The sequence below is a fragment of the Myxocyprinus asiaticus genome, chromosome 13 (genome assembly GCF_019703515.2).
Source record: "Myxocyprinus asiaticus isolate MX2 ecotype Aquarium Trade chromosome 13, UBuf_Myxa_2, whole genome shotgun sequence".
Taxonomy (NCBI): Eukaryota; Metazoa; Chordata; class Actinopteri; order Cypriniformes; family Catostomidae; genus Myxocyprinus; species Myxocyprinus asiaticus.
Genome location: NC_059356.1, coordinates 16,004,440 through 16,031,382, shown reverse-complemented (window position 1 = coordinate 16,031,382; position 26,943 = coordinate 16,004,440). Strand labels below are relative to the sequence as shown.

Below are 26,943 nucleotides of genomic sequence, written 5' to 3'. Positions count from 1 at the left end.
TTTTTTTCAGTTTAAATTATTTATGTTGCAACAAAAGCTACCACAGACTGTTACAAACACAATTAAACACATTTTGATTGAAATGAAATAATTCTAACTAATTCTAAAACCTGCATACACTGTAAGAACAGCAACTAATTATAAATAATGGAAACAAATATAATAAACCGTACCCAGTAAAAGGAATAAAAAAAAATATTCGACCCACGTGTGTCCTCTATGGCAACATCAACAACACAAATACACTAAGTCAATGTGATTCTGATATGTAAAGTACCGTAAATCAATAAATTACAGGAAAATGATATTCAGAAATCAACATGGGCTAAAACCGATGATATTTTAGACCGTATTCCTTTCACGGTGTTTTAGATTTGCTCTTTTCTGTACCATAGACGGCTGTTTGTTTTAGCTTGCATGGTCAGAGCACTAATAAGGGGGCGGAGGAAGGGATTATGGACATGTTTTTTTTTTTTTTAGAGATCAGAGCTCTCGGTGCTTGTTTGATTCTTTTAATGAATCTGTTAGTTAACACTTTTTTTTCGTTGTTCATTACATTTGATCCTTTCACTATTCTGCAAACCATTCCAGTGTGACGTTTAATTTCTTTTTTTAAAAAATATATATATCTTTTGTTCTCAGTCAATATAAAAACGAAGCACATTGCACTTACTGTTCCATAGGAAAGTTTTTTTGTCTTTTTTTTTTTTTTTTTTTTTTAAATGATTATTATTGTAGTTGCTCAAGCGGTGCAGTATGTTTGTTTCCTGCCATTGTCCTTGGCTCTCTGAGGTTATGGGGAGGATTGAGAGGTCTCTGGATGTAGCTAAAGGGCTCGTTTGGACACTTTGCCATAGGGATGACACAACTACGCCTATCCCTTTGGTTTTCAGGTGCACTACAGATCTGCCCTGGTTGCTTATTACTGTATCTATCCTTGCTTGCCCTCACCGTTGCTAATTGTAAAGGGTGGACAAATCTTGAATTTTTTTTCCTCTCTAGAGCACACCACTGATAAATTCCATGATAAGTTGCAGTTGTAAAAGAAAAGGCTGTTTTGTGACATCAATGTGGTATGTAAGCTGAGAGGGGTTACCTGTTGTTTAATGTGTATCACGGTTTTGATTCAATGTACATGATGTAGAGGGCTCAGAGACACTTGGATATGTGCGATGTGTGTGCGCGTGCTGTCAAACTCTTGCTAAATTCCTTAGAACGACTTTTCCCTTTGTAAGTGACAAAGTTAAGATCCCTTGGTTGGTTAGTGCTTGTGCAAAGGATCAAAATCAGGTGCTAAGATATGAACTGATGATGGGATACCGAAGATATGTGGAGAAGAAATTAATGATAGATGACATTTGCTTTGTGTGATGACATACTGGCGAATAGAATTAATAAAGTGCAGCTACATTTTATTTAGTCAATTTTCTGCTTTTTTGGTGCACTGAACATGCTGAAGCATTAAAGTGTATTCTTTATTTCATCTTTGTTGCCGATAAGAGATGAAATGCTCTGGATGTAGTGCTCCTCCTGGTTTATATTGTTCAGTTCGACGCCATAGAGCTTCACTGCACCGTCATTGAAGCAACGCTTGATTTCACTGTAAAGGTTTTAAGCGTAGTCTTTTTTTTTCTGTCTTAATGCATACATTTACCTGTCTGCTGATTCTTTTTTTTTTTTTTTTTTTTTTTTTAATGTTTTTTTTTAAATGAAATGGTTTCACTGCATGTAAATCTTAGTCCCCTACCCTCCGATCCCCTCCCTAACACCGCAGACTGACCCTCTATCCCAAAAGTTGATAGCTCTGAAAATAAAAGCCATGCGGTGTGTCCAAAGATTTCCACGCTTAAGAATCAGTAAAAATGTTGCACAAGGTCTTGTTTTTTTTTATTCGTTGATATAAAAATATATTAATCTCTAATGTAATCCTTTCAAAGAGATCATTGTCCTCTTTGGCTAACACAGCGTTATTTAGAAAAGCAAAATGTCACGTGATTTGAACACACATTTACATCTTTCAGTTCTTTTCTTCAATGATGTGAAGTTTTGTGATTTTACAGCAATGTCTCTCCCTATAGAACAGTTTGTTTATCCCATGACTAGTTATGGACAGCTAGTCCATATTTGGGATTTTCATCATTAATATAAAAGGGAATTTGTCATTTGTGAGATGCGTATTTTGAGATAACATCAGATTTTTTATGGTCATGTGGCTGTGACTTGCTAATAAGGGCATTAGATGTACAAAATTTGATTTTAAGTTTGATATGCAATTACTTTTGGATATGTAGGGGCTGAAAGTGAAGCCTGTCAGAGTAATTTAAGAGGTCATTATGGATGCAATTCCGCTTAAATGAATAGAGCTAAATGCATCTGAGAAAGGTTATGAAGGCCAAAGGTGACCCCTGACCTCCATTACAACTTTTCCCATTCAACATGAACTTCTTATGGACAGCTCAAAGTCCACTTGAGAGGTTAACAAGGAGAGCTTGGACACAAAGCCCTACCTACTCCAGGGCCATTCGTACATATCAGCATGTTTAAATGTTCTAAAACGGTTCTGGATTCCGCTGTTGGCCTCTTATTGGTTGGCAAGATTTTCAAAAGAATTCCAAATGCCATCACTGTTTGAAATGCTCCTAGTTACACAAACGATTGCATGTGGTGGAATCAATTCTAGATTTTAACTATAAAACTCAGAGTGGAAAAATACAAGAGATTCTTGGTCGCCATGTTTGTGATATGCTTGGCTATGCCCTCTTGTAGAGGTGCGTGTGTGTCTCTGTGATGAATGTTGTCTTTTAGTGTGCTGAGGTGATTATGACCCCCAGGTGACCTCTCGATTTGTGACTACAATCCAACACAGTTTGTTCAGTGGCTGTCCAGTTGGAGCTCAGGTAAGGTGTGTGTGGTGCCATAAGGCAAGGTTGCAACCTAATGTAGAGCCAGGAAACCGTACTCAAAGTTCTAGAAAATGCTTACATGTTTGGCTATTATAACCACCTTAAATGTTGAATATATAGTTATATCATAATATATATATATGTATATGTGTGTGTGTATATATATATATATATATATATATATATATATATATATATATATATATATATATATATAAAGAGAACACTGTTATTTAATAATTTTTTTCTCTAAAAAATCAATGATTCAAAATGCCCAAGTGTAAAAAAGTGACTACATCCTCTGAAGCCAGACAGGAGAGTTACTGGGGCAAGATTTTAGGTAAATTGCACATATTTGATTCTTCTTTTTTCAGTATTTCATTGACCAGTTCTCTTTCTTTGCCTGAATTAAATCAAAGCTCTCAGCAGACATTCTCGGTCACATTCATTAGACTGTCCTCCATGTCATCCCCAGCCCGCCTCACACTTCTGCTAATTCAATACAGGCAAACATTGGGAAGGACTAGCATGTTGTGTAAAGAGAAAAGAAAATAAACTCTACTTGTGTGTTTTTGTCCGAAAACTAAATGTGTGTGTGTGTGTGTGTATGTATGTGTGTGTTAGAGAGAGACTCAGTCCAGGCCCATGTAGAGTGAATGTACAGGGAGCTCAGTGGCTACCCCTGTGTGTTAAAGAGCAATAGTGACTAGGCCTTCCTTCAAGCCTTGTGCTGTTTGCTGGTCTTGAAGGAGACCTGCAGAACACGGTCACCAAGGCGATAGCCGTTCAGGCTGGCGATAGCCATGGCTGCCTCATCGTAGTTGGTCATGGTGACGAAGCCAAAGCCCTTACATTTGTTGGTGGTGAAGTCACGGATGACTTTGACGTTTGTGACGGCGCCAAATGGCCCGAAGAGCTGCCACAGGACGCTTTCGTCAGCTTCTGGGGACAAGTTGTAGACGAAGATGCACCAGCCGGCTCCAGTGGGACCGGTCAGGTTGACTCCGGCTAGACTGGTCATGCTGTCAATGGTTATTGGGGAGAATCTGGGTAAGAAAGGAGGAGAGCTACCATGGGTGTCATTCTGAAGTTCAACACAGGATGCTTCTCATTACCACATGTTCCTGCCAATTTGGTATGTCTGTACACTCGAACTTGATATCCTCAGCCTTAAGTCGATAAAATAATGAGCAAGAAACAACCAAACTATCTGCTTTCTACCTAAAACATAAAAAAACTTGGCTTGCTAACACACATTCTCTGCACCATTTTAGTCATATTCCCTGTTGTTGACCAAAGTCTCTGCGGAAATAGGACATGAAATTCACAATGTCCAACAAAATCACAATATATAGCAAAACATAGAAACCTAGAGAGGGATGAAGGCAAATCAGAAACAAATCAACAGAAAATTGGAACGAACAAAGGAGACGCAAACCAATCTTGTATGTCCATGCTGGTGGAAAAAAGGATATTAAAGCAACCAGAACTGAAGAAAAATAATGTTAGTTTAATACAGAAATGCATACAAATCAGTTCAATCGAGGAATCAACCAAAAGAACGAAAAAGGTTCAACAAAGCCATGCCAGAATGTCCTGCTGTGAGCGACTTCAGCTCTTCCTTTAACTGGATGTGAATTGGCTATGTAAATCTAGTCTACTAAAATGGTATTTCTCTAATTTTAAAGTCAGCAGGTGGTATTCAGGGCACTTTGTTTGAGCTTATTTAGGCATGGATGCTTTTGAAAGGACACCTTTTTTTTACAATTACCTCTTGACTCCGTAGCTGGCGTTTAGTAAATTGTCGAGTCTGTAATGCAAGAGGGAGAGTGACGGAGGTGAAGATATTAGTTGCAAGATCCAACAACCAGGGAAAGGTGTTTAAATACAGTCCATTCAGCCACCAGGGGGAGCTCTTTACTGAGCACAGTGTCCACCAATCAGCAGGCTGGGCCCACCCATCCTACAGATGCAGTGCTTACAGAGCCCTCAGGTGATGGATTGCTAGTACTGCGCACATGTTTGTGCAGCAATGAATGCTTCTGAATACATCAGTGCCATGACTGATTCACACACACTGTGTTTTGTCTAAATGTATTCCTTAGAAGGGCAGTTGTTTGGAAGCACTCTTTATGAATGGGTTAAAGAAGATTTGTTGCAAATTTACACACTTTCCTCAAATCCCCCTGATAGTGTGAATGTGCTGCAGTTTAAAGGGATAGTCCACTGAAAAATGACAATTTTGTTGTCATTTACTCTCCCTCATGTTGTTCCAAGTCTGCATTACTTCTCTGAACCTTTTGTGTTCTGGTGAATAAACTTATATGAGTTTGGAACAACATGAGGGAGAGTAAATGATGACTGAATTTTCATTTTTGGGGTGAACTGTCTTTTTAAAGAAAAGACCGACAGAGGAAGAGGGGTACAGTAGGGTTAAGGGCTGCGGGTGGGGTCAGTACCTGAAGCGCTGTGTCTGGTGGTGCAGAGGGCCGGTGTAGCGGCGAGCGGCTGTCTGATAGAGCTGGGTGAGCAGGGCTTGTCCCGTCTTCTGACTGGGGTTGTTGGCGAACTTGACGGTGATGGGCTCGGCAGCTCCGAGAGGTTTTTGACCGTTGAGGCCTTTGATAGCTTCCTCAGCCTCGTTTCTCTTGTCGAACCGGATGAAACCGACTCCACGCGATATACCTGCTCCGGACAGAAAGCAACGCAATGTTAGTACTTAAGCTGGACAATCATGAATGAATTTGATGGGTGATAAACAGGCCTAGACAGAATCTGCACACCTTTTTGGCATTTTCTGCACCGATTTTGTCGGAAAGTCTGCAGAATGGATTTAGACATGGTAAAATGAGTTAAACTGAGTTGAGAGTACTACAGTCTTAATGGCAGCTGCAAGGCTTATCAAATTAGCTAAATGTTGGATAAACAAACACACAAGGGATGGAAATGCATAGAAATTTGAGAATGATGGGTGTCCCAAATCGAGAATGCAATTAAATTCCTCAGTTGAAATTGCAGGATGCAGTGTTGGAATTTGAATTTTAATTAAAGGAAGTTGAATCAACGGAATGCAATTTTCTAGAAACATTCATTCATATTTGAAAGGCCTTCAAATCAAATTTGTTTTGTATTACTTTGTCTTTATATATGTATATATATACACCAATCAGCCACAACATTAAAACCGCCTGCCTAATATTGTGAAGGTCCCCCTCGTGCCGCCAAAACAGCGCCAACCCGCATCTCAGAATAGAATTCTGAGATTATATTCTTCTCACCACAATTGTACAGAGCGGTTATCGGAGTTACTGTAGACTTTGTCAGTTCAAACCAGTCTTGCCATTCTTTGTTGACCTCTCTCATCAACAAGGCATTTCCATCCACAGAACTGCCGCTCACTGGATGTTTTTTTGTTTTTGTCACCATTCAGAGTAAATTCTAGAGACTGTTATGTGTGAAAATCCCAGGAGATCAGAGTTACAGAAATACTCAAACCAAAACTTTTATTTTATGGACTATGCTAGAAGAACATTTTATTTCCCAGAATGGACTTATTTACCCCAAAGTCTTCAGAATGTACCCAACAACAAGAAGCAGTTTTACAGATGGAAATCTTAAACAGAATATCTAATAAGTTGTTATTGCCCATTTTGTGGTTGTGCTGGATGAATGCAATTCCTCTTTTGTGTGACTGCGTTGATTTTCTTTAAATTACTATTCAGTAAATTCCTCTTTCTGTCATTTCAATTCAAATTCCAATTGAACATCCTGGTGGGTGCGGCCAATTCAATTCAAATCCCAACTTTTGAATTAAAAAAAGCTGATTATTAAATTCTGAATTTTGCCCAACTTTGCATATAAGTGAATGCTTTGGTCGGGTATCACTTCACAGTCTGCGTTAAGAAACCCTTACAAAGACCTTATATCACATACACTGAAAAATGTTAAAGCATATGGCCTAGTTTTACCGTTACATCCACCGCTTTAATTAGTTTTTGTAATCTTCCCCAAGGGAAGTGCGTGTGCTTTTTGTGGAAGTGAGTTAACGTTTACCTGTGACCTGGTCAACCAGGATGCGTGAAGTGATGATCCGTCCATACTGAGAAAACAACTGCTCCATGTCTTTCTGACTCATAGTTTTGGGCAGCCCACTCACGTACAGGTTGGCATCGCGAATGGAAGCTGAACTGGGTCTGGCATAAGACACCTATAATGCAGACACATAAAATAAGAAATAATAGAAATATTAAGAAGCATGCATCAAGACAGCTATGACAGTCCTAAAACTCCCAGCACTGCACTTTCAAGTGTAGTCAAAACAGATATGTCACAGCACTGCCATGCTCAAAGGCAAGACATCCGCCCACTCTCCTTGAAATCCACATTTCTTACACGAATTTCACTCGAACCAAACCCGGTTGCCTTATTAAACTCTATTTCAGCTTCACAGTGCTCCTGACAGCACACAAACCTGATCTCACCCTCACAGTCAGCCCACAGACACATCCACACCCTCTGCACTGATTTGAGACCAGCTCCCTCAGGGAGCTGTGAGGAAAATTTGATATCATGAGCTGTTATTCTGTGCAGTGATTTTCCAGAAGACCGCAGCATTTAGGACCTGTTACTACGCATTGGGACGTGTCATGTTTTATCAAGTCCAATTAGGCATTTGTTTTGACGTTAAAATATGAATCTAATTTTTATATCTTGTCTATATTCACTATAAATCCCCCACCGTGCCAACTCGGTCGTATTTGAGATGCGAACAGATTTTTCTCATAAAATATGTATATTTATGAGTTTCTGCTTGAATGAGATTGACTTTGATTGATGGTGTCAGTGTGTGTGCACATGTGGTTTTTGGAGATAGAGCGATTGCACCCCCTCCTTCTCCTCCATCTCTCCTTTGTCTTCATTCTCAAGGGGAAACTGCTCCACTGGCAACCGGCAAACCAAGTAAACAGATTACAAGATGTCCAGCATCACTGACAACTCCCTAACACATGTCCTCACAAAATGTCTCACAAAAAAAATTAAAGCAGTGCAAACAAAAAAGCACAAAACCAATTCATGCTCTATTGGAACTATAGCATCCTTACTTTCCAAAACATTCTTGTGTCATTGTTTCTATTCAACAGTATTACATTGTGTTAACACAGTGTATGCTTCTCATTTACAAATAGACTACTAATATTTACTAATATTAAAACTGTACTTTTCTTTTTAATGCATTACAACTTCCATTTTTTTACTCATTGCTACTTTGTATATAATTTATTTTCTATCAAAGATTTGTAGACGCCTAAAATTTACACATACAGTACAACTTTATATTACATTATGCACTGTAAAAAGTGGTAACCTGCAACTGTTACCTTAAGGAGCTATTTCTACCTGATCTAACCCTTAAAATTTGTTGTGTTGGTGTAACAATGTAGTCAAATTGATTCAGACATGTTTTATATATATATATATATATATATATATATATATATATATATATATATATATATATATATATATATATATATATATATATATACTTTTTTTTTGTTTGTTTTACTTGGATCATACCAGTAAATTTAGATAGTTACCACATGAAGCACATTTTTTAGATTAACTTTTTCTTTTCAGTGTAGCAGTATACTTTTTATTGTACCCTTTCTTTTTCTAATTAATTTAAATATTTTTTAAATATATATATATAGAGAGAGAGAGAGAGAGAGAGAGAGAGAGAGGTGTGTGTGTGTGTGTTTAGAATATGTGTGTATATATTCAGTATATATATATATATATGTATATATATATATATATATATATATATATATATATATATATATAGTTGAGAGAAGGTTAAGCACCTACACAAAAAATAAATAAAAATAGGAGCATGTTTTTAATGTTTCCTAAGCATTTTAATCAAGTTAATACATGTTTCGCCATCAGATCTGGCAGAATTCTGTGTGTTTTTCCACCATATGTGTGTTTGTGTGTTGAAGGCAAGTATGACTAAGCAGCAGCGGTATTGTTGAGGTAGGGGTGTAATTGTGCAGTGAGTGGGTGAGTGTACAGCAGAAACTGGAGGAAGGGGGGTCGATGTATTTGAGGGATAGGATGCTGCCCCATAATTAACCCTCTCCCTGTCTCTCCCACAGTACAGATGGTGCCTGCAGCCCATATGGCCTCTAATCCCATCATTGGCATTCGGCTCCCAATGCTGCCTCCTTGCCTTTGCTCCTGCGCCTTGTCTCCCTTTCTCCCTCCCACCCTCTGTCCCCACTCTCTACCTTTCTAACAATGCCTTATTGACATGGAAAATTTGACATTTGCTCAGCTCAACGATTTGAGAGCAACAGGCACACAAACATTGTATGTCAGTGAACAGTGGCGAAAGCTGGCTGAATGCATTGAACAAACAAGATGATTAGGACAATAGCAATAGGACTCAGTGTTGTTTAAATAACTATGCCAATGATGTCATTGTGCAGATTGCCTGTGGCTTGTGGTCGTTATTCATCGAATAACAGTGCTTCAGGACTTGGTGAATAATGGTCAATAACTGTGCTTAAGGATGTAGAAATAGCCTGTATGTTGTAGTCTTTTAATAAAAGTGTTAGGAATGAGACTGCTCTGAATGCAGAAAATTACACCTGACATAAACGGTCATCACGATCTATGATATTATATATATTCATATCCTTAAAGGGATAGTTCACCTGTTACTATTTACTATTTATGTTGTAACAAACCTGTAAGATAGCCTCAGTCACCATTCACTTTCATTGTATGGAATAAAAATGCCATAAAAGTGAATAGTGACTGAGGCTAACATTTGGCCTCCTTTTGTGTTCCACGGAAGAAAGAAAGTCATATGAGTGAATAACATGAGAGTAAATAAATGATGACAAAATGTTCATTTTTGGGTGAACTATCCCTTTAAGAAGACTCCTCAAATGCTGATTCTTACTTTGGATTTGGTGTAGTCTTTGATGCGTGGTGATCAGGTGGAGGAGGAGATCGGACTGTTTAATCTCTTGCTTTCAGAAGCCCAGTCAAACCTTCCCCATCCCCAAAACCCAGCTGGATTTGGGACAAAGAAAGCCCTAATTAGCCAAGATTGGAGGCAGATGGGGCTCTCTGTGCTGACCTCCAAGCTTCACATTGCGTCCCCCTAATTACATTTCCATTACAATCACCTCTGCACACAACCCTTTGCTTTCTGACCTCCACTTTCTCTTTTCTTTTGCTCCTTTTGTTCCTGCCACCAATCTCTACCCTGCCCCTCCCTTTCTCCTCCTCTCCTGCTGTCTCGTCTGTCTTGAGCCGTGTTTCACTCCCTGTTTTGGTTTTATTCCCCACTTCCTCCCCGTTGAGTGATTGAGGAGCATGGGGTTGAGCTTCTCTTACCTTGATTGTTTTGGTCTGCAGTTTAAGACCGTTGAGTGTGTTGATGGCCTTGTCGGCATCATTGGGATCCACGTAGTTTACAAAGCCGTAGCCCAAACTCTGACCTGGAACAAGATGAATATAAACGCATTTGATGTGTTTCTGGTGATGCACTGTAAAAAAAAAAAAAAAAAGTGCTTCGTGTGGTAAGATCTAAATAAAAAACTAAGTCAAAAATGTATTTAATCTGACTAAATCAACCTGACAAAATAGGGTACAACAGCCAAACAAATCATTCTTATGGGTTCAATCAAGTAGAAATAGAACCTTGAGGAAACAACCGCAGGTTAGGTTTTACTGCTTTGAAGGCAGGTCGAGAAATTAACAGCTGTTGCAAGAAACACCTTAAAGGGATAGTTCACCCAAAAATGAAAATTTTCTCATTTATTCACCCTCATGCCATCCCAGATGAGTATGACTTTCTTTCATCTACTGAACACAAATGAAGATTTTTAGAAGAATATTTCATCTCTGTAGGTCCATACAATACAACTGAATGGGTGCCAAAATTTTGAAGCTCCAAAATGCACATAAATTCAGCATAAAAGTAATCCATAAGACTCCAGTGGTTAAATCCATATCTTCTGAAGCGATATGTTAGGTGTGAGTGAGAAACAGATCAACATTTAAGTCTGTTTTTACCATAAATTCTCCTCCCTGCCCAGTAGGGGGCGATATGCACGAAGAATGCAAATCACCAAAGATAAAAGAAGAAGGACTTAAATATTGAACTATTTCTCACACCGACCTATCATACCACTTCAGAAGATATGGATTTAACCACTGGAATGGATTACTTTTATGCTGCCTTTATGACCATTTTGGTGCGTACAGACGTACAGAGCTGAGATATTCTTCTAAAAATCTTCATTTGTGTTCAGTAGATGAAAGAAAGTCATACTCATCTGGGATGGCATGAGGGTGAATAAATGATGAGATAATTTTTTATTTTTGGGTGAACTATCCCTTTACGTTAAGAAAACCCTCAGTTATAATTGGAAGGGTATTGTTACTAAAAGGGTTCTTGCAACCAAATGCAGTACTTAGGGCAAAAATGTCAACAAAATGACAAAAGTGCCACCAAAAATGTGCTTGTAATGCATTCATCTGTTTTGTATTTGTAGCACTTGATGTACTTCTTGATATAGTTCTAATTCTGTCTTCTGTAGTTCTATTCTAGGCCTATTTACTGATTCAAATTGTTCAGATTGAGAATTTATTTAAATAAAATGGAAGCATTTGACATAAAAGTCACTCAGTGTGTTTTATGTTTTATACGTATAAAATATACATTGTCATAGAGCTAAACAATGAACCTCCAAGGGGCAATTATTTCCCCTTGATCCAAAAGTAAATTTCTGACACTGTTACAGGACAATTTTCACTTGCATGGATATATTTGGCCCATAGAGAGAGGTGTTCCTTGGTTACCTGTGATCTTGTCTCTGACTAATTTGCAGGACTCAATCTCTCCAATGCTGCCAAACAGGCTCTTGAACTCTTCCTGGGTCATGTTCTGAGGCAGGTAGTTGACGATCAGGTTGGTTTTGCTGTCGTCTGTAGCACCGTTAGTGCTAATGACGGGGCCGTTGGGCAGGCTGGTTCCGCTCGGACCATTGGACACCTGAGTTTCCATGGTGCTAATTATCTGCAGGTGTAAAAAAAAATGGTAAATCACACTCTAAGACTGTGTGTTTGGATGAAAAGGCATCATTTGTGGGGCGTAAAGCTTGGCTCTCCAAGAGCTTGCTCCTCAAGCACCACCATATCCTCTTGGAGAGGTTACAAATCGAAAGGGTTGAGGACTGGAGGAGAACAATATCCCACCTCCCCTGACCGCTTTCTCTGGCCTCCTTCCTCACATCAACTCTCTATCTGCCCCTGGCTCTGCAGATGTCACCGTCCTATCCCTCTGTCGCTGCCCCCATTTTCTCTATCCAGGGTCAAACAACATTACATCACTAGGACAGGCTCTGAAGAAGAGGACAATGGTCGGAGATGACAGATAACCATCTTTCCAAAAAAGACAAATGAAGATCAGGAGTTCACTTTGCCACCTTGTTTATGTGAAAAGCAAGAACGTGTGCGTGTGTCTGGGTCTGGTTCATCTGTGTTGCTGTGGAGCACGGCATGTTGCTCAATTTGGCCTATAGAGATTTTCAAAGAACACATGTATGCAGGTTATAGACGCCACTTCAATCTTTAACGGTCCCTTCCTTTCACTTCCTCTGTCAGCGTATGACTTCTGTGCTCGAAAGCAGTGCCTTGCCTTGTACCAGCTATCTGTCTTTGTTAGCATTTATATTTATTTATTTAGTTGATTTTTTTATATTTTTCCCAAGGCTGGTATGATCCACAATTCACAAACTGATGTGTGTAATGTATGTTCATGTATTAGTCATCCACAGTTGACTGAAAGGACTCTTTCCTCAGAACTGGCCCCTGGGGTGAAACGGGGTGTTTCACTAACTTAATTAACAATGCATCCCTGATCTTTTCATTGAATACCCACCATCAACAGGCATAATCATATGCCACAAGTGTCCTTTACATTTTTATTATCAAAATTCATTTTGACATCACGCTGGGGGCGTAATTGGAAATAAATTAAAATATTCTTGTCAAACTGGTGTTTAATTTAACATCTCATCATAATGCCAAATGAACAATCAACAGTTGCGCAAACAAGTGAATAAATAGTAGTGTGGGTAGTCTGTTCTTTTGTTCTCCCTTCAGTGTTGCCTCTTCCTCTCATCTCTTTCCGTTACGCTCTGTCTCTTCTCCAGAATGATTTATTCTTGCCTTGAGCCTTACCTCTAACCAGGTTGCCCAGGTAACAGCAGCTTGACGACTGTTGCTATTGGCTGGCTTCTTGACTTTTAGCCAATGTTGCATTGTATGTGTGAGAACACAGTTAAAACTGAGATCTACTGTAGCTAGCTTAATATCACTTTTTGTTTTGCATTAGCAAAATAAGCTTTCCGGCAGGCAGAATGTAAATCTCAGGCAAATTGACACTGACAAGGAGGAAGCTCAGAGAGGCAGAGATGAGCGAGTTATTACAGCCTGCAAACATGGATCTAGGCAAAACTGCTGGCCATGATGACAACCAAATATACTGTCATCTGAATCTGAATTTCCAAGTGAAGGGTGTTCCAACGGTTGTCTTAAAACACAAATTGTGAGAAACACGGCATTTTTTGTGCTTTGGCAGTCACCCTTAGCCTGTAGTCTAAGAAATATCTACAAAGCCTACTCGAACAGGCACTGTCTATGCGCTGACACAAACAGAGCGAGTCTTTACACAAAGTGACAGGATCAGGGCAAATGTGATGCGTGAACTGAAGTAAACCTCCCCATGGCAAGCCACCCATCCTCAGCGACAAATGTAGCGAGTTACACAATGCTCAGGCTCTTCAGCCACAGAGACTGACAAAAACGCTATCTAACTGCCCAGATACTGGCACCGGGATCGGCAGAGGTAGAGGAGCACTTCATCCCAAAACACATGACTCACAAAGACAGCTGAGAGATTGCTTACTGCAGGAGTTCTTTCAGTTGCGCTCCTTATCCATCTTATCAACTGTCCCTGAATTTATACTACTAAAAATAGGGCTTACGAAACAAAAGTGAAAGCATGGCCATGGAGGGCATTGGACACTCTTGTCCCAGCCTGTACTTTTCTATTTGTGGGAGAGTTCTCCTTCAATATTTAATGCACTGCATCAGCATCGCCTACACAAGGACCCAGACTCGCACGCAAACAAGAGCCCTGCATTTCATACGCAAAACCTATTAACTTCCCACCACCGCACTGATAAAGATAAATGACTGTAAAAATTCCTCTTTGTGAGTTTGTAATTAGAGTCTGCTGAAATGACCGTCAAGTGCTGTCAGAAAGATTGGGGAAATTTAAGGCAGCAAAGTTGACTTTGTAGAAAAACATCCTGTTGATTTACTTTATACATTTTGTATTAAATTACAGTGCCACAATAAACAAAAGTAAGATAAAGGCACTTTATTCATTTAAAACTGCTGGCAATTTTCTATACTGGTATATGTGTATAAGTACTATATGTGGCTTTACAATAAATCTAACTGATGTTAAAAATAGATTTCCATTATATACACCCCAGAGGATACCATGCCACTGCTGATAAAAAACAGGCCTGATGGCAGTGTAAAATAAAGAGCATTTTGACTGTGAAGACTATCGCCTCACGTCACTTCCTTTATGTCCCTGTGCTGTGAGGGAGCCATTTTCTTAAAATAAACCCAGTCTCACACAAGATCCCTTGAGGTAAACAAATAAAGCATGAGGCAAGTCTAATCTCTAGCTTTATAGGTAACATTTCCACATTCATTTTCAAACTGCAGGACAGTGATTCCAAGTATTGCCTATCAGCATTATGCTTCGAAGAAATCTATTTATAAACACAACAAATTAATCTGTCCTAGTGACATTTCTCATATGACAGCAGACCTTAATTTTTAATTCAGAAATGTATGGGTCTGGACAGCCTCCTGACTGAAATGTGAATGCTGGATTGCCAATAGGGCGTTTCAGTAACAGAGATTACAGGATTATCCTAAACAAAAGGCATTAACCACACTCTCACTGCATCTTAAGGGATCACAGTGGCAGCTGTAAAACAACAGGACACAAGTCAAAGCCCAATTTTCGCAAGCAGACAGAGAGCGGATAAACCCTTCTCTTTCTTATTTATTTTTTGCGGTGGTGAAAAAACAAATAGGCTAATCGGGTTAATTTCGCATGTGAAAATTTCAACTTAAAGATTTATCACGCAAATAGACATTTCTTCCTCACATTGCCCCCCAAATTGTGTTTAAATTAGTTTTACTTTTCATGTATTTATTTTTAAATGTGTTGATATCATTTTTGCAATAACGCTAAGAACATTTAACAGAAAAGATAACGCATCGGGAAAGCAGGAGACTATTTCAATGTCGCTGTCCAGAGTGCTGAAGTCGGGAGTGGCTCAGAGGGGATCCCGTTTGAAATCAGTGCCTTCGCCTTCCTTCTCAACAACATGGACAACAACCTTCAAAACAGCCTTCGTGCTTTAGGGTTCATTTTGTCAAGTGGACACTAAACTCTTGATGTCGTCTTGATAAATCAACACTTTCTTCTCGGTCCAGCCGTTTGCGAATCGTTTAAAATCGTTATCCACTCGTCCTTTGATTGGACAAGTACGCGTGTGCTCTGTGGGCATTCATAAATCCGAGCTCCTTTTTGCTGAATAAACGTATTGACACAAGCGAACAAAAGAGCCACCCGTTCCTCCTCTACAGAGACCATGGCAGCACTATGAATATTAATGTAAACAGTAGCGCTTTGTGTCGAGGCCAGAGGCTGCGGGACTCTCCGGGAACAATGAACATTGCAGCCTTCACTTTCTCTCGATTCTACAGTCTAATAGTAATACTACTACTACTAATAATAATAATATATTTTATGCATTTAAATAATATGCCATCCACATCCATTTCTGCATGAAATAGCAACCTACAGCTCACATAATTTCTTTCTCTTGTTAATAAAAAAAAATTCTACAATCATATTCTATATCGTTAAAAGGCATTGGCTTGCTTTTTTTTATTTTTTATTTTTTATTTTTTTTTGTCGAAAATCTGAACATGTAACAGTAATAATCATTAACCACAGCTGTTAATTTAATTATTTTGCCTGTGAAATCAGTACTGTAACTTATATGAAAGCCCATTCAGCCGCATATAAAACATTGTTCTTTGGTAAGTCATAATTATGCAATTAAAAATTCTAATTTTTGAGATAAAAAGTCATAATTATGAGATAAAAAGTCAATTATGAGTTATGAGATACTGAGTGTAAATTATGAGATAACGGTCAAAATTATGAGATAAAATCATAATGTGAGATACAAAGTCAATTTTGAGATACTACGTGAAAATTATGAGATAAAAATAAAAAATATGAGATAGAAAAGTCAATTATGAGATGCTGAGATACTTAATAATAACGATGTCATACCAAGTCATAACTGAGTAACTAAATCATAATTGTAAGATGACTATCTCATAATTTTGACTTTTTATCTCAATTGTCTTTTTGTCTCCAAATTTTGACTTTGATCTCATTGTCATGACTTTTTAACTCAAAATTGTGACTTTCCTCATGATTCTGACTTTTCACATAATTTTGACGTTTATTTCATAATTATAAATTTTTAACTCAATATTTTTGCTTTAATCTCATAATTATGATTTAGCTTCTCAATTATGACTTTTTATCTCAAAATTATGATTTTTTCCCCCTCATTGTTTGTTTTTTTATCTTTATTAAATTCTATCTCATAATTATGACTTACCAAAGCACGATTGCTATTTTATTATTATTATTATTATTTATTATTATTATTATTATTTGTTTGTTTGTTTGTTTGTTTGTTTGTTTGTGTGTGTGTGTGACGGAATTGGGCTTCCATGGGGAGGGGGGGGGGGTGTAACTCAACTATGCAAAATAAAGATTCTTTTTTGTAGCATTTCATTTCACTTTGACACAAGAGGAGGCCTGATGATCTTGTAACGTGTATATTATCGAGCCAATTCTTTCACATTGATTTATTGACGCCGTTTCTTATTTCTCTGCTCAAAAACGTCCGTTTGCACATTACCGATGAACTGGGAGCTCGTATATATTTATACGATTGTGTTGCGTTGTGTGTCGGTTGTGACGTCCGTGTCCTTGAATTGTGTGAGCGCTTGTAGAAGGTTATCTGACTCAACGTTTTTAAGTGTTTGGCACTGCGGTAGAGGCGGAACAACATGCCGCGAGGCCTCCATCCATCACAACCCATAGACAAGTCAAACAATCTATTGAGAATTAATACGAGAGGGAAGCGCGTAATTTCGTCGCCTTTTGTTGGAGGTCACTGTAAAACAAGGCAGCCTGTCCTTAAAGCATCCTTTCAGGGTGCCAGTGATGAACATATATATATGTCTGCAGCCTCTAACGTCAAATGCAAAGGAGTTCCATTCCACGTGTGATAAATATTGCCTTAAAGTGAGTATTAAATGAATAATTACAACGTGGGCTACAATTTCAACGAATATAGCGTCATTACTGGGTGATATTTGCGGTGATTTATTCCTGACAAGGAACAAGGTTACTCGCTTCACGCAGGCAGAACAGTCAGAAACTAATCTTAACATTTAAAGTAGCTAATTGTCCATGCACACGACTCAAATGTGACGTCAGTGTTCATGTTTAAAGACTAGCTGTTTTGTTATCGTTTTGGCAATGCAAATCGTTTTGGTTTTGAGCGCGTGCCATCGCTGTCTTCCTTCCGAGAAGACACGCCCAAAAAGCCTGCCATCAGGCCTCCATATTCCCCTCACATGCTTTATTTCAACAGGCAGATTTATTATGAAACCCCATCGGTGTCTTTTTCTATGCATATATTTGCAGGCTGTATGTGACATTTCTCCGTTTCCTTTCTCGCGCGTCGCTAGCCTTAGGAATTTCGCACTGACTGATTCGATCCAAAGCGATGGATGCATACTATCTCCCCTCCCCCTTCCGAGTGACTCGACCCTTTTCTTTGCCTTTGCTCTCTATCGACTCTCAGCCTCCGAGGCATCGTGTTTGGTCTCCGAGTTTCAGTCTTGAGCATCCTTTTTGCTGCGCAAGGCGGAGAGAGGCTGAACGCCCCCATCGCAGCTCCACAGCATGTGCCCTCTTACGCCCTTCTGCCTTTAGACAGCACCTCAGCTATTCCTGAGGAATTCCTCCGCTCTCTTTGTTATTAATGCCTAATTACTGCTCGAATATATTTAATTAACTGATGTATAATAAGGCTGAAGGCCTGCTGTACGCAGTGCTTATTACGAATAGTTAATGTGGCTGAAGAAAGCAATGTTTTGGTTCACCACAGTTAACGTCGATGAAGCGAGCTCGGCTGTTGCGATGTTTGCGCATGCCTGTATCACATTACTTATATCCAGGGCTAATCGTTAATCTTGTTTACTGAATCCGCGTCTTGCTGTGCCAGTATGTGTGAATTTTGTCCACATGCATTATTACCATTATTTGGTTGCATGCATTTAAATACATTGTCAAGTTATTTTGATATCCAATATTTGCTAATTCTATGTAGATGTCTTCCAGACATTGTGGTCAAGGTTGTGAGGATGCAAAAAAAAAAAAAATAATAATAATAATAATAATAAATAAAATAAAAAATGGTGCTGTAATTACTTCCATATTATTGCAGTATTATGCTTTAGATATGAGGCAAAAAATGGCATACGTACAGTAACCATTCTTGATGCACAAAGATGATAGTGATCTAGGTCCTTCTATTCGCAGGTCTTCAGGTCGGCTTGCAGTTATTACACGGTGGTGTGGATGGAGAAACGTCAGTTTCCAAACGAAAAGAAAAAAAAAGAAAAAGGAAAAAGGACAATCTTTGTCAGGAAATCTCAGCCCGTGCGTTTGTAGGTTTCCTCAGCAGTGTGAAAATGAGGAGAAGGGGGTTTTCTTTCAGGATGATGATGAGAGAGAGATTTCTCTCCGTGTGGCGTGGGCGATGGTCTCGGAAAAAAAGAGAAGCAGTGATCCCCAGTAGGGTGTGTCCAAGGGAGGGTGTTGTGGCTCTGCTGTTGGTGTATTTCCCAGTTCCTCGCAGGCTCCTTGTGTGCCTCTGCTGCAATGTTCTTCTTTTATGTGTCCTCCTGGCTGGCAGAGCTTGCTGCTGATTGGCTAATTGTGCAGGGAGGGTACTTCATGGCAGCCATTGCAATGCGCTCCTCACCCATTATCCCCTTCAGGAGAGATCACGAGAGCCCCCCGTCCCTCCACCCCACCACCATCTCTCCAGTCTTGCTTTTGCCCTCCCTTTCTTCCTGCCCCCCCAACACACATGCAGAGCTGAGTGAATAGAGCTCCACCTGCACTCAGAGCAGATGGGTGCAGAAAAAAACAGGAGCCATGCTTTCTCCTTCTCTTTGCCCTCTCTCTCTTATTCGAGGCTGAATATTTTCTTTATTTCGCATTATTTGTCCTCCTCTAGCTCTTTTGCGTCCTCCTCTTAATCTGTCATCTAGTCTGGTGCATTGCCTTTCTAAAGCGGAGTTTTGTCCAACAAGGAAGCGAGTTGTAAAGAGAGTAAATGGTGTGAATAAGGCCAGCATTTGTTCAGTACTGAGAAGGTAGAATGGCTGTGTAGTATATAAAGGCATAAATGTGTGAAGGTCATTTCTGGACATAACATGGCTCGCTGTTTTAATACCTGGCCGGTTTATGTGTCCGACAACAAAACTGTGTATTTAGTTAAAGGAATGTTCCTGGTTCAAAACAAGTTAAGCTCAATCGACAGCATTTGTGACATTATGTTGATTACCACAAAATTTGATTTTGACTCGTCCCTCCTTTTCTGAAAAAACATTTGCAAAAAAAGAAAGGTTACAATGAGACACTTAAAATGGAAGTGAATGGGGCCAATTTTTGGAGGGTTTAAAGGCAGAAATGTGACGATTATGATTTTATCAAAAGCATTAACATAAATTTTTTCTGTTAAAACTTGTGTATTATTTGAGCCGTAAAGTTGTTTAAATCTTCATTTTTTATGGTCATTTTAGGGCTTTAGGGTTTACAGTGTTTAAAGTTGTTTAAAATGGTAATTTTAGGGGTTACAGCATTACATTGTCTTGGCAACAAAGTTGTAAAATTCATAGATTACATAATTATACACATACATCATTTCTAGCCATACCTAAAATGAGGAAGATATTTACAGTACACTTTGTGTATATATTTAGATACAATTTTGGGTGTCAATATCACATAGATGTCACACATGAATATTCCTGTTACATAATCACACACAATGCGTGCAACAATGCAAGCAACTCCTGAAATGTGGCTATAAGCAAGTTCCACAGACTCCAGCTGTGCCTCCTTATTTTTCCATGCTGGTACTGATATTAAACATCGACACACTGATTGCAGTGGTTGTTATCTCAAGCTCCCCTCCCCATCCCCCTCCAATCTCAGGGAGTGGGTAGAGCTCACTGAGACAGGCTGTTTGGTCTCATCTATAATGCATCTCCTGCCCCAGGACTTGATGTGTGACAAATGACCTATTTCTGCACAGACCCCCACAGGGCCTTGACCTGAGGGAGTGCGTGTGGTGGTGCGCTCAATTCTTGCATGTATATCTCTCTTTGCGATTGCATGCATGTGGAGCAGAGCGGACTTTGTTGGCTGTTTCATACATGTTGAGCGTCTGTGTGGATGAAGTTGGAGTGTTGCAGAGCATGTAGGCATATGGAAATGTATGCTGAGGTGTGAGGGGGCTGTTGTTTCAGTAGAGAATATCTTTGTTTGTGTGTTTACGTGTGTGGTGGAGATCGCACGTCACCTACATGTACATCGGCCTTGGATGACTTAGTAGAAATCTCACTAACACTGTGTCTTCAACTGAATTTCTTGTCTGATTATGCAGATTGCAGACAGTCACAGTACAGGTATCAGGCATCAGGAGTCAGAGAGTTACTGTGTGGGTGGTACTGTCATTGGTATGCAAACGCGTTGTAATGTAGATAAGAAAAATAGCATTTTCACAGTGCGGCTGCAGTGAGTAATGTACATAATGATGTATATTTTGGCTGATGAGGGCTAAGGAAATCATTTTAGATGAGCAAGTGGGTAGATATGTTCAAACTTTAACCCTCAGACAATCTAGAGTATAGAGATGGCTGTACATTCCAGGGTTACAAGTTAACAGGCCAAGCATTCTCCAGTAATCTTGACTCATTGTGAGCTTTGGCATGGATGGAGATTCACAGAAAGACTGCAGCTTACCATGCCCGACATGCTCCTCTCTCATGCTCTCTTTCACTTTCAATTCTTCTTCCTCTCAGTCCTTGTCCTGCATCTCTAACCCAGTCAGACTGTGAGTGCGGGCTCTGTCTGATATTTTACATAATTGCCTTACATAAGTAGCCAGCACAGCTCAGAGCTTGGATGATATTAGTGGCGATGAATATTGCATGAGTAAGGCACTCGTTAAGCGTTAATAAGAGGATAGAGATGGGCTCTGCTGTCAATCTGTCTTAACCCCGCCCACTCTGCGCTGTCAAGCCATGACTTTGCTCAGACTGTACTGTGAGTGCACGTAAGGATCAGTCACAGAGATGGAGGAGGGGACAAGGGCGACCGAGTGAGAGGGAAAGATTTAGCCATTAGGTGCGGGTGTTGTTTTCTGCTTTGTTTGGTGAATAAAGGCGGCACTTGTGGCACAAAGTGCCCAGGTCCGTTAGCTGCCTACGGTTCTAAATGCAACCCGTTTACACTTAACGTGAATAAACCAGCTTAATTGCAGAGGCTCATTAAGGGTCTTCTTCACTGGCAGCGGGGCAGCTGAATCCAGCCCGTGGGTAAGAGGGCATGTAAAGGACCTATTCACCACACTGATTCAGAGGATCAAGCATGGCAGTTGCTTGAAGCTCTTTTGGTAATTTTACTGATGATTTTTAATGTTCAGGAGCCCCTCCAGAAGAGGTGATTAAGAGACTGTTGCTTTTGTCCACTATGGCATTACAGCATAAGAGATTCTAAGGCTCTTATTTGCTCTTTCAGTGATCATTGATTTTAGTCACTTTTTATGGCCATCAAAACATGGTTGTTGTGTATAATTGGCTGGTTGAGAAAACTGAACAATGCACTTTTTTTTTTAATAACCTGCCTGTTTTACATTTGTGAATTTGAGGGGGGGGGGGGGTCGCACTGAATCTATTTAGCACTAGCACAGGAGAAATGATTGTGTGAAACAGATATGTTCCATTGCTAGAGGTAATGTTATCATGCTTATTATGGTCTCAAATTTCTGCGCAAGAAGATTATTTTTTTCTGGATTTGTATTTAAGTATTCGGTTGGCAGTATTTTTAAATAGTTTAAATTGAATTAAATGTGTAAATTTTAATGTTACTCATAATTACCCAAAAATATGCTTATTGCAAATAATAAATAAAATGTACATGTATACCTCAAAACATCTTAATTTTACATGCACAGGCATACTTACAATAAATGTCAAATTGCTTTCTACCCCCACGTGTATGTGATCTATCGTCAGACCCAAACCACCTCATCTTTCTTCTTTTGACCTACCATTGTTTATTTTTCAGTATCCACTTTATGGATTTTTTATTTTTTTTAAATTAGCAATACTTTTTACATAGTTTAATTTTAATGAAATGAATACAACTTTTTATGTGCGAATTACAGTTTATATTGAAATAAAAGGTAACACTTTCCAATAAGGTTCCATTTAACATTAGTACATGCATTAGGTATTATGAACAATAAATGAACACTATATATATATATATATATATATATAAAATATTACTTTTATTAATTTTTGTTAGTTAATAAAAAAGAATTAGTTAGAATAAAAGTTAAGAATGTAAAAAACAACAAAGTCAGTTTAACTTTTTAATACTTTTCAGTATTATCGGTGTAATGAACACTGTAGGGTTTATGTTAAATATATTTAAATATTTATTTCAGTAGTTATTTGGAGCACCCATTCTACATTTCTTTTTTTTTTTTTTACAGACGTGTCATGAATTAATATCTCTACTTAAGAGCAACATTTCACATAATTTGCACCTCTCCTCATGTACTGAGAGCTGTAACACAGGATGTAAGAACTTGTAATGAAGAGGAATATCATTACCAGCTATGCTGAGCGTGACTGCTCATATAATCATTGCCAATACACTGTTTGGCAATTGTGACTGGCTTTCATTGAGGGACTTGACTCATGATCACATAGAATGCTGTTTTAATGATGAGTTTACATGTAACGTTGTCAACTACAATATGTGCAAACTGTAAGCGGCACTAAATGCATCTGTCAAATGATTTAAATATGCAGTGAGGCTGACTGAAATTCTGAAATTTTAATTTTTTTCATTTACACCAAGAAATAAAGTTTTAGGATTTCAAAAAATGTTAAAACAAGTGATATGACTAAATAAAGAAGAAATATCTGAGATTCTGCACATTTGCAGGTCATTAATATGCACATTTTGATATCCTTTGACAAAGCACTACATTTCCATACTTCCACTGAAACACATAAGATGCTCTTATTAGAACCTTGTAAAAAAAAAAAAAATCAATCGTGGATCATCAGGTTTAACACTAACTTGTGGAGTCCATGATAGATCAAGTTCATGCTGTCAAAAGGGTAACAATAAAATTACTAAGAAATTGTAAAATTTGTGTCAGTTTTTCAATTCAGAATTTCACTCAAATTGTTATGCTGAAATATCATTTGTAATGTAAAAAAAATGAAAAGAAATACAAAAAGGAAGCATTTTCACAAGTGGTTTTGGACTCCATTGTAAATATAGTCATTCATCTCAAATCAGCTTTGAGGCACACCTGGTGTATTATTCATTGTGATACTGTTGTATCCTATTATTTCCAAATTGAAAGCATAACCAAAGCTTTATTAGATGTGGCTGAATGTGAATTTTTACAAGTAGTAGCCCACAAAATAAAAGAGAGATTTGGACATGCTTGTAGGCCTTCTCTAAACAACACTTTAGCACATTTGTGATAAGGTGTGATAAGAATGCTTACTATATTAGGCAGTTTTAATAAACACTCGTAATTAATAAAGAACTCAAATTCCTCACATGTCCAATCACCCTTCATTTTACAGATTCATTTATCTAAAATCTCATTTCAATTTTACACACATAACCTCCTAACATTAGTGCATTACACATGACAGAGGTTTTTCTGTAGTGCTGTTGAGTGTTTGTGCATTTCAGAGGCTGTTCTGATTTTGCTGTGCTTTTAGGAGCGAGGAGGGGAGCTGCTGAGTCTGATAGGATTAGAGTGAGAGATGGGTGCCCTGGGCCTGTGCTCCCACCGTTTAGTGGGCTCCGAGCCCTAGGGTAACACTCCCAGCCCCTCAGGGTGGCATGGGCTGGTGGGAGCAGGGGGGTGGGGGTTATATTGGGTTGGTACAGCAGTTCTTAGAGCCTCGCTGCATAGTTCTGGGCCATTTTTGGGTAATGGATATTGGCCTAATTCGACCCTGCATGCATTATTTGGCATTTTCTCCCCCTCACTCTGTTTTTCCTCCACTGTGTTTTCTCTAGGCTATTATTAGAGCAGACAGGCTGGTGGGAGGATGAATCTGACTTAGACATTTCTTGTCATCTTTTTACTTATTGATTCTCTTCAGCTTTCCATGCATCGCATACATAGCTGTTTGTGTTGGCATGCACACGTTATTTTGTGTGAGGCACAATAAACACATGCATAAACTTGGAAGATTTTTCCCAGGTCCACGCCTATACAACACTTACATTTATGCTCCATCCATTGTTAATATATTGCCGCTGTGGGTGGGATGTAGGCTGCATATCTACTAGAGAACATGTTTTACACCCAATCTTGTTAAATATAGAAATGCTGTTATTAATCTTTCATCTAGACTCGTCTGCGTTGGTATCCAGGGAGAAAACCTTTAATATACAAAGCACCAGAATGCCCTCTTTTTTTTCGGTCTTGCTTTCCATCTCTTCCACTTGCACAAGCACTCGGGCTCTTTCTCATAACACATAAATGAGCACATCTAGATGCAGCATTCACCAAGGAAAGCAAAGCCCCACTCTAACATGTCAGTGTACTTACAGTACCTTTAAATTAAATGCATTTGCAAACTTTTATATTCAACACATGCTGCACTAACCCTTCACTGCCTTAATGGAATTTTTGAGTTCCTCAAAAATGTTTCGAGCATAAAAATAATTGTTTAAGAATCAGAGGCATCAGATAGGGAGGAAAAACTCCAAACATTACACATAATTTTTTCTATTTATTAAAAATACGGTCATATTTCTCGAATGTCAGATCGCATTCGACCCCCGGTCATATCAGATTTATCTTCAGTCCCAAACTGCCCCATCTTTCTCATCTCATCTTCCTGCCTAGCCTTGTTCAGCCCTCAGTATTCAATCCCTCATCTTTTCCTTTCCCTGCTTTCCTCTCACCCCACTGTAATGGGAGACTTGCAATCAATAACACATTAGTCTGGCCGGAAACTCTACTTCAATTAAATATGAATGACTGAGATTGCGGCTCTACCTGCCACTGAGAGCGCAGGATGAGGCCTCGAAGGGGGAGGGGAGACTGTAAATATCCCACTTATAAGACAAACCATCAGGCTATAGGGGTGTGATACATGGTGCTGTGGTTTTATCCGAAGCATGCTGCCAAGGTTTTATCAGGTAGAAAAGAAAAAGGCTCACACAGTCCGATTTTAGAGCATGCTGACTGTCACTCTTAAATTATATATACGATACATCTGAGGCCTTGTGAGGCTCTATTGCGTGACCCTGGGCGGCAGTCATTTAAGTGGATGGTCAGTGCAGGGCCTCGGTAAATTGAACGCTGCACAGCTTTGATCATGTTTATGGCCCAACCCATCAATAATGCACAAATGCGCTGGAGTAACACGTTGTTTGATTTACTTGGGAGCCACATTTCATCTTCGCAGAGATGAGGCTGTTTGTGACAGATGGAGTGATATTGTTCCCATTCCCATCCCACGAGTGAACCCCTCCCTCTCCTGTTTCTTGACAGATGCAGAGGGAGGAACAGGGCCCACTTCTCTTTCTTCTCATTGATTTGCCTGTTTGAACTCTCGTGGATGGTGAGCAGGGCTGTGAGGGTTGGTGGTTTCCTGAGTAATGCAAATCAAAATGATGCTTTGTGGTTTAATGCTTATTTTTTAATGTTTTTATCTGTATTGCAACTGTTTTACTATAACATGCTTTAGACCAATCAGTCTCATGACAAGTTGTAAAAATAGTACAAGATAGCGAAAACATAAGAAATTGTATGAGTTGGCTCATAAAAATGTGTATGAGCCAACTCAACCAATGATCTATGTTAATAAGATTTTATGAAGTTAGCCCATAACCCAAATCTAAACCTAACCATACTGTAAAGTGTAACCCCTTACCAAAATTCTAAAACTAAATAAAGTGTTGGATAGGAGGCTAGCTAAAACTGGATGCCTGTAATGTATCGATTTAAAATTCATTTTGTTGATTGTTGGTCTCTAGGGGAATAAAATTTGTTCCTTTTCATATGAGCAAACTTGTACGACACCTTAGGATTGTACGAATTATTAAGAGTTGTCATGAGACTACTGTATGCTTACTAGATGGACGTCTTTGACCGCTGCACAGCGTCTCCCTGTTTTTTTCAGCATGTCACACAGCCACGTTTTTAGATGCCAAGTCAAGTTAAAAAGAACTTCAGCTGTTAAAAAAAAGGTCTCAAGACAGCTGCGTTATGATCTGTTTGTTGTGCTGCATCTTGATTTTTTTAGCACATTCGGTCTGAATGGCCTATGGACCTTATTCACAAAAGCAGCATCTGGAATTTTTTATGAGAATGACAACGAGGCTGTGAGAGAGACTTATGGTCTATTCGATAAGTTCTACTGTTGCTTAAAGTGTTTTGGATCATTCTGCTGAAGAAGCATTGAGGGG

General features: G+C 39.0%; 1 protein-coding gene across 7 annotated transcripts; it reads right to left on the bottom strand.

Annotated features, from left to right (window-relative positions):
* Positions 1 to 3,135: 3,135 nt before the first annotated feature.
* On the bottom strand, positions 3,136 to 19,120 carry LOC127449970 (ELAV-like protein 3). 7 transcript variants are annotated; one of them, XM_051713633.1, is made up of 7 exons: positions 18,666 to 19,119; positions 11,784 to 12,000; positions 10,314 to 10,417; positions 6,957 to 7,110; positions 5,363 to 5,591; positions 4,675 to 4,713; positions 3,136 to 3,970 (listed from the first exon to the last, which is right to left on the bottom strand). In XM_051713633.1, the coding sequence occupies exons 1-7, from the start codon at positions 18,672 to 18,674 to the stop codon at positions 3,622 to 3,624; spliced, it is 1,101 nt and encodes a 366-aa protein (XP_051569593.1). In that variant the 5' UTR covers positions 18,675 to 19,119; the 3' UTR covers positions 3,136 to 3,621. The 7 variants fall into 7 exon arrangements, with proteins under 7 accessions (XP_051569593.1, XP_051569595.1, XP_051569594.1 ...); XM_051713635.1 differs by having other exon boundaries at positions 3,136 to 3,949; positions 18,666 to 19,118; XM_051713634.1 differs by having other exon boundaries at positions 5,363 to 5,588; positions 18,666 to 19,117.
* Between the last annotated feature and the right edge of the window lie 7,823 nt (positions 19,121 to 26,943).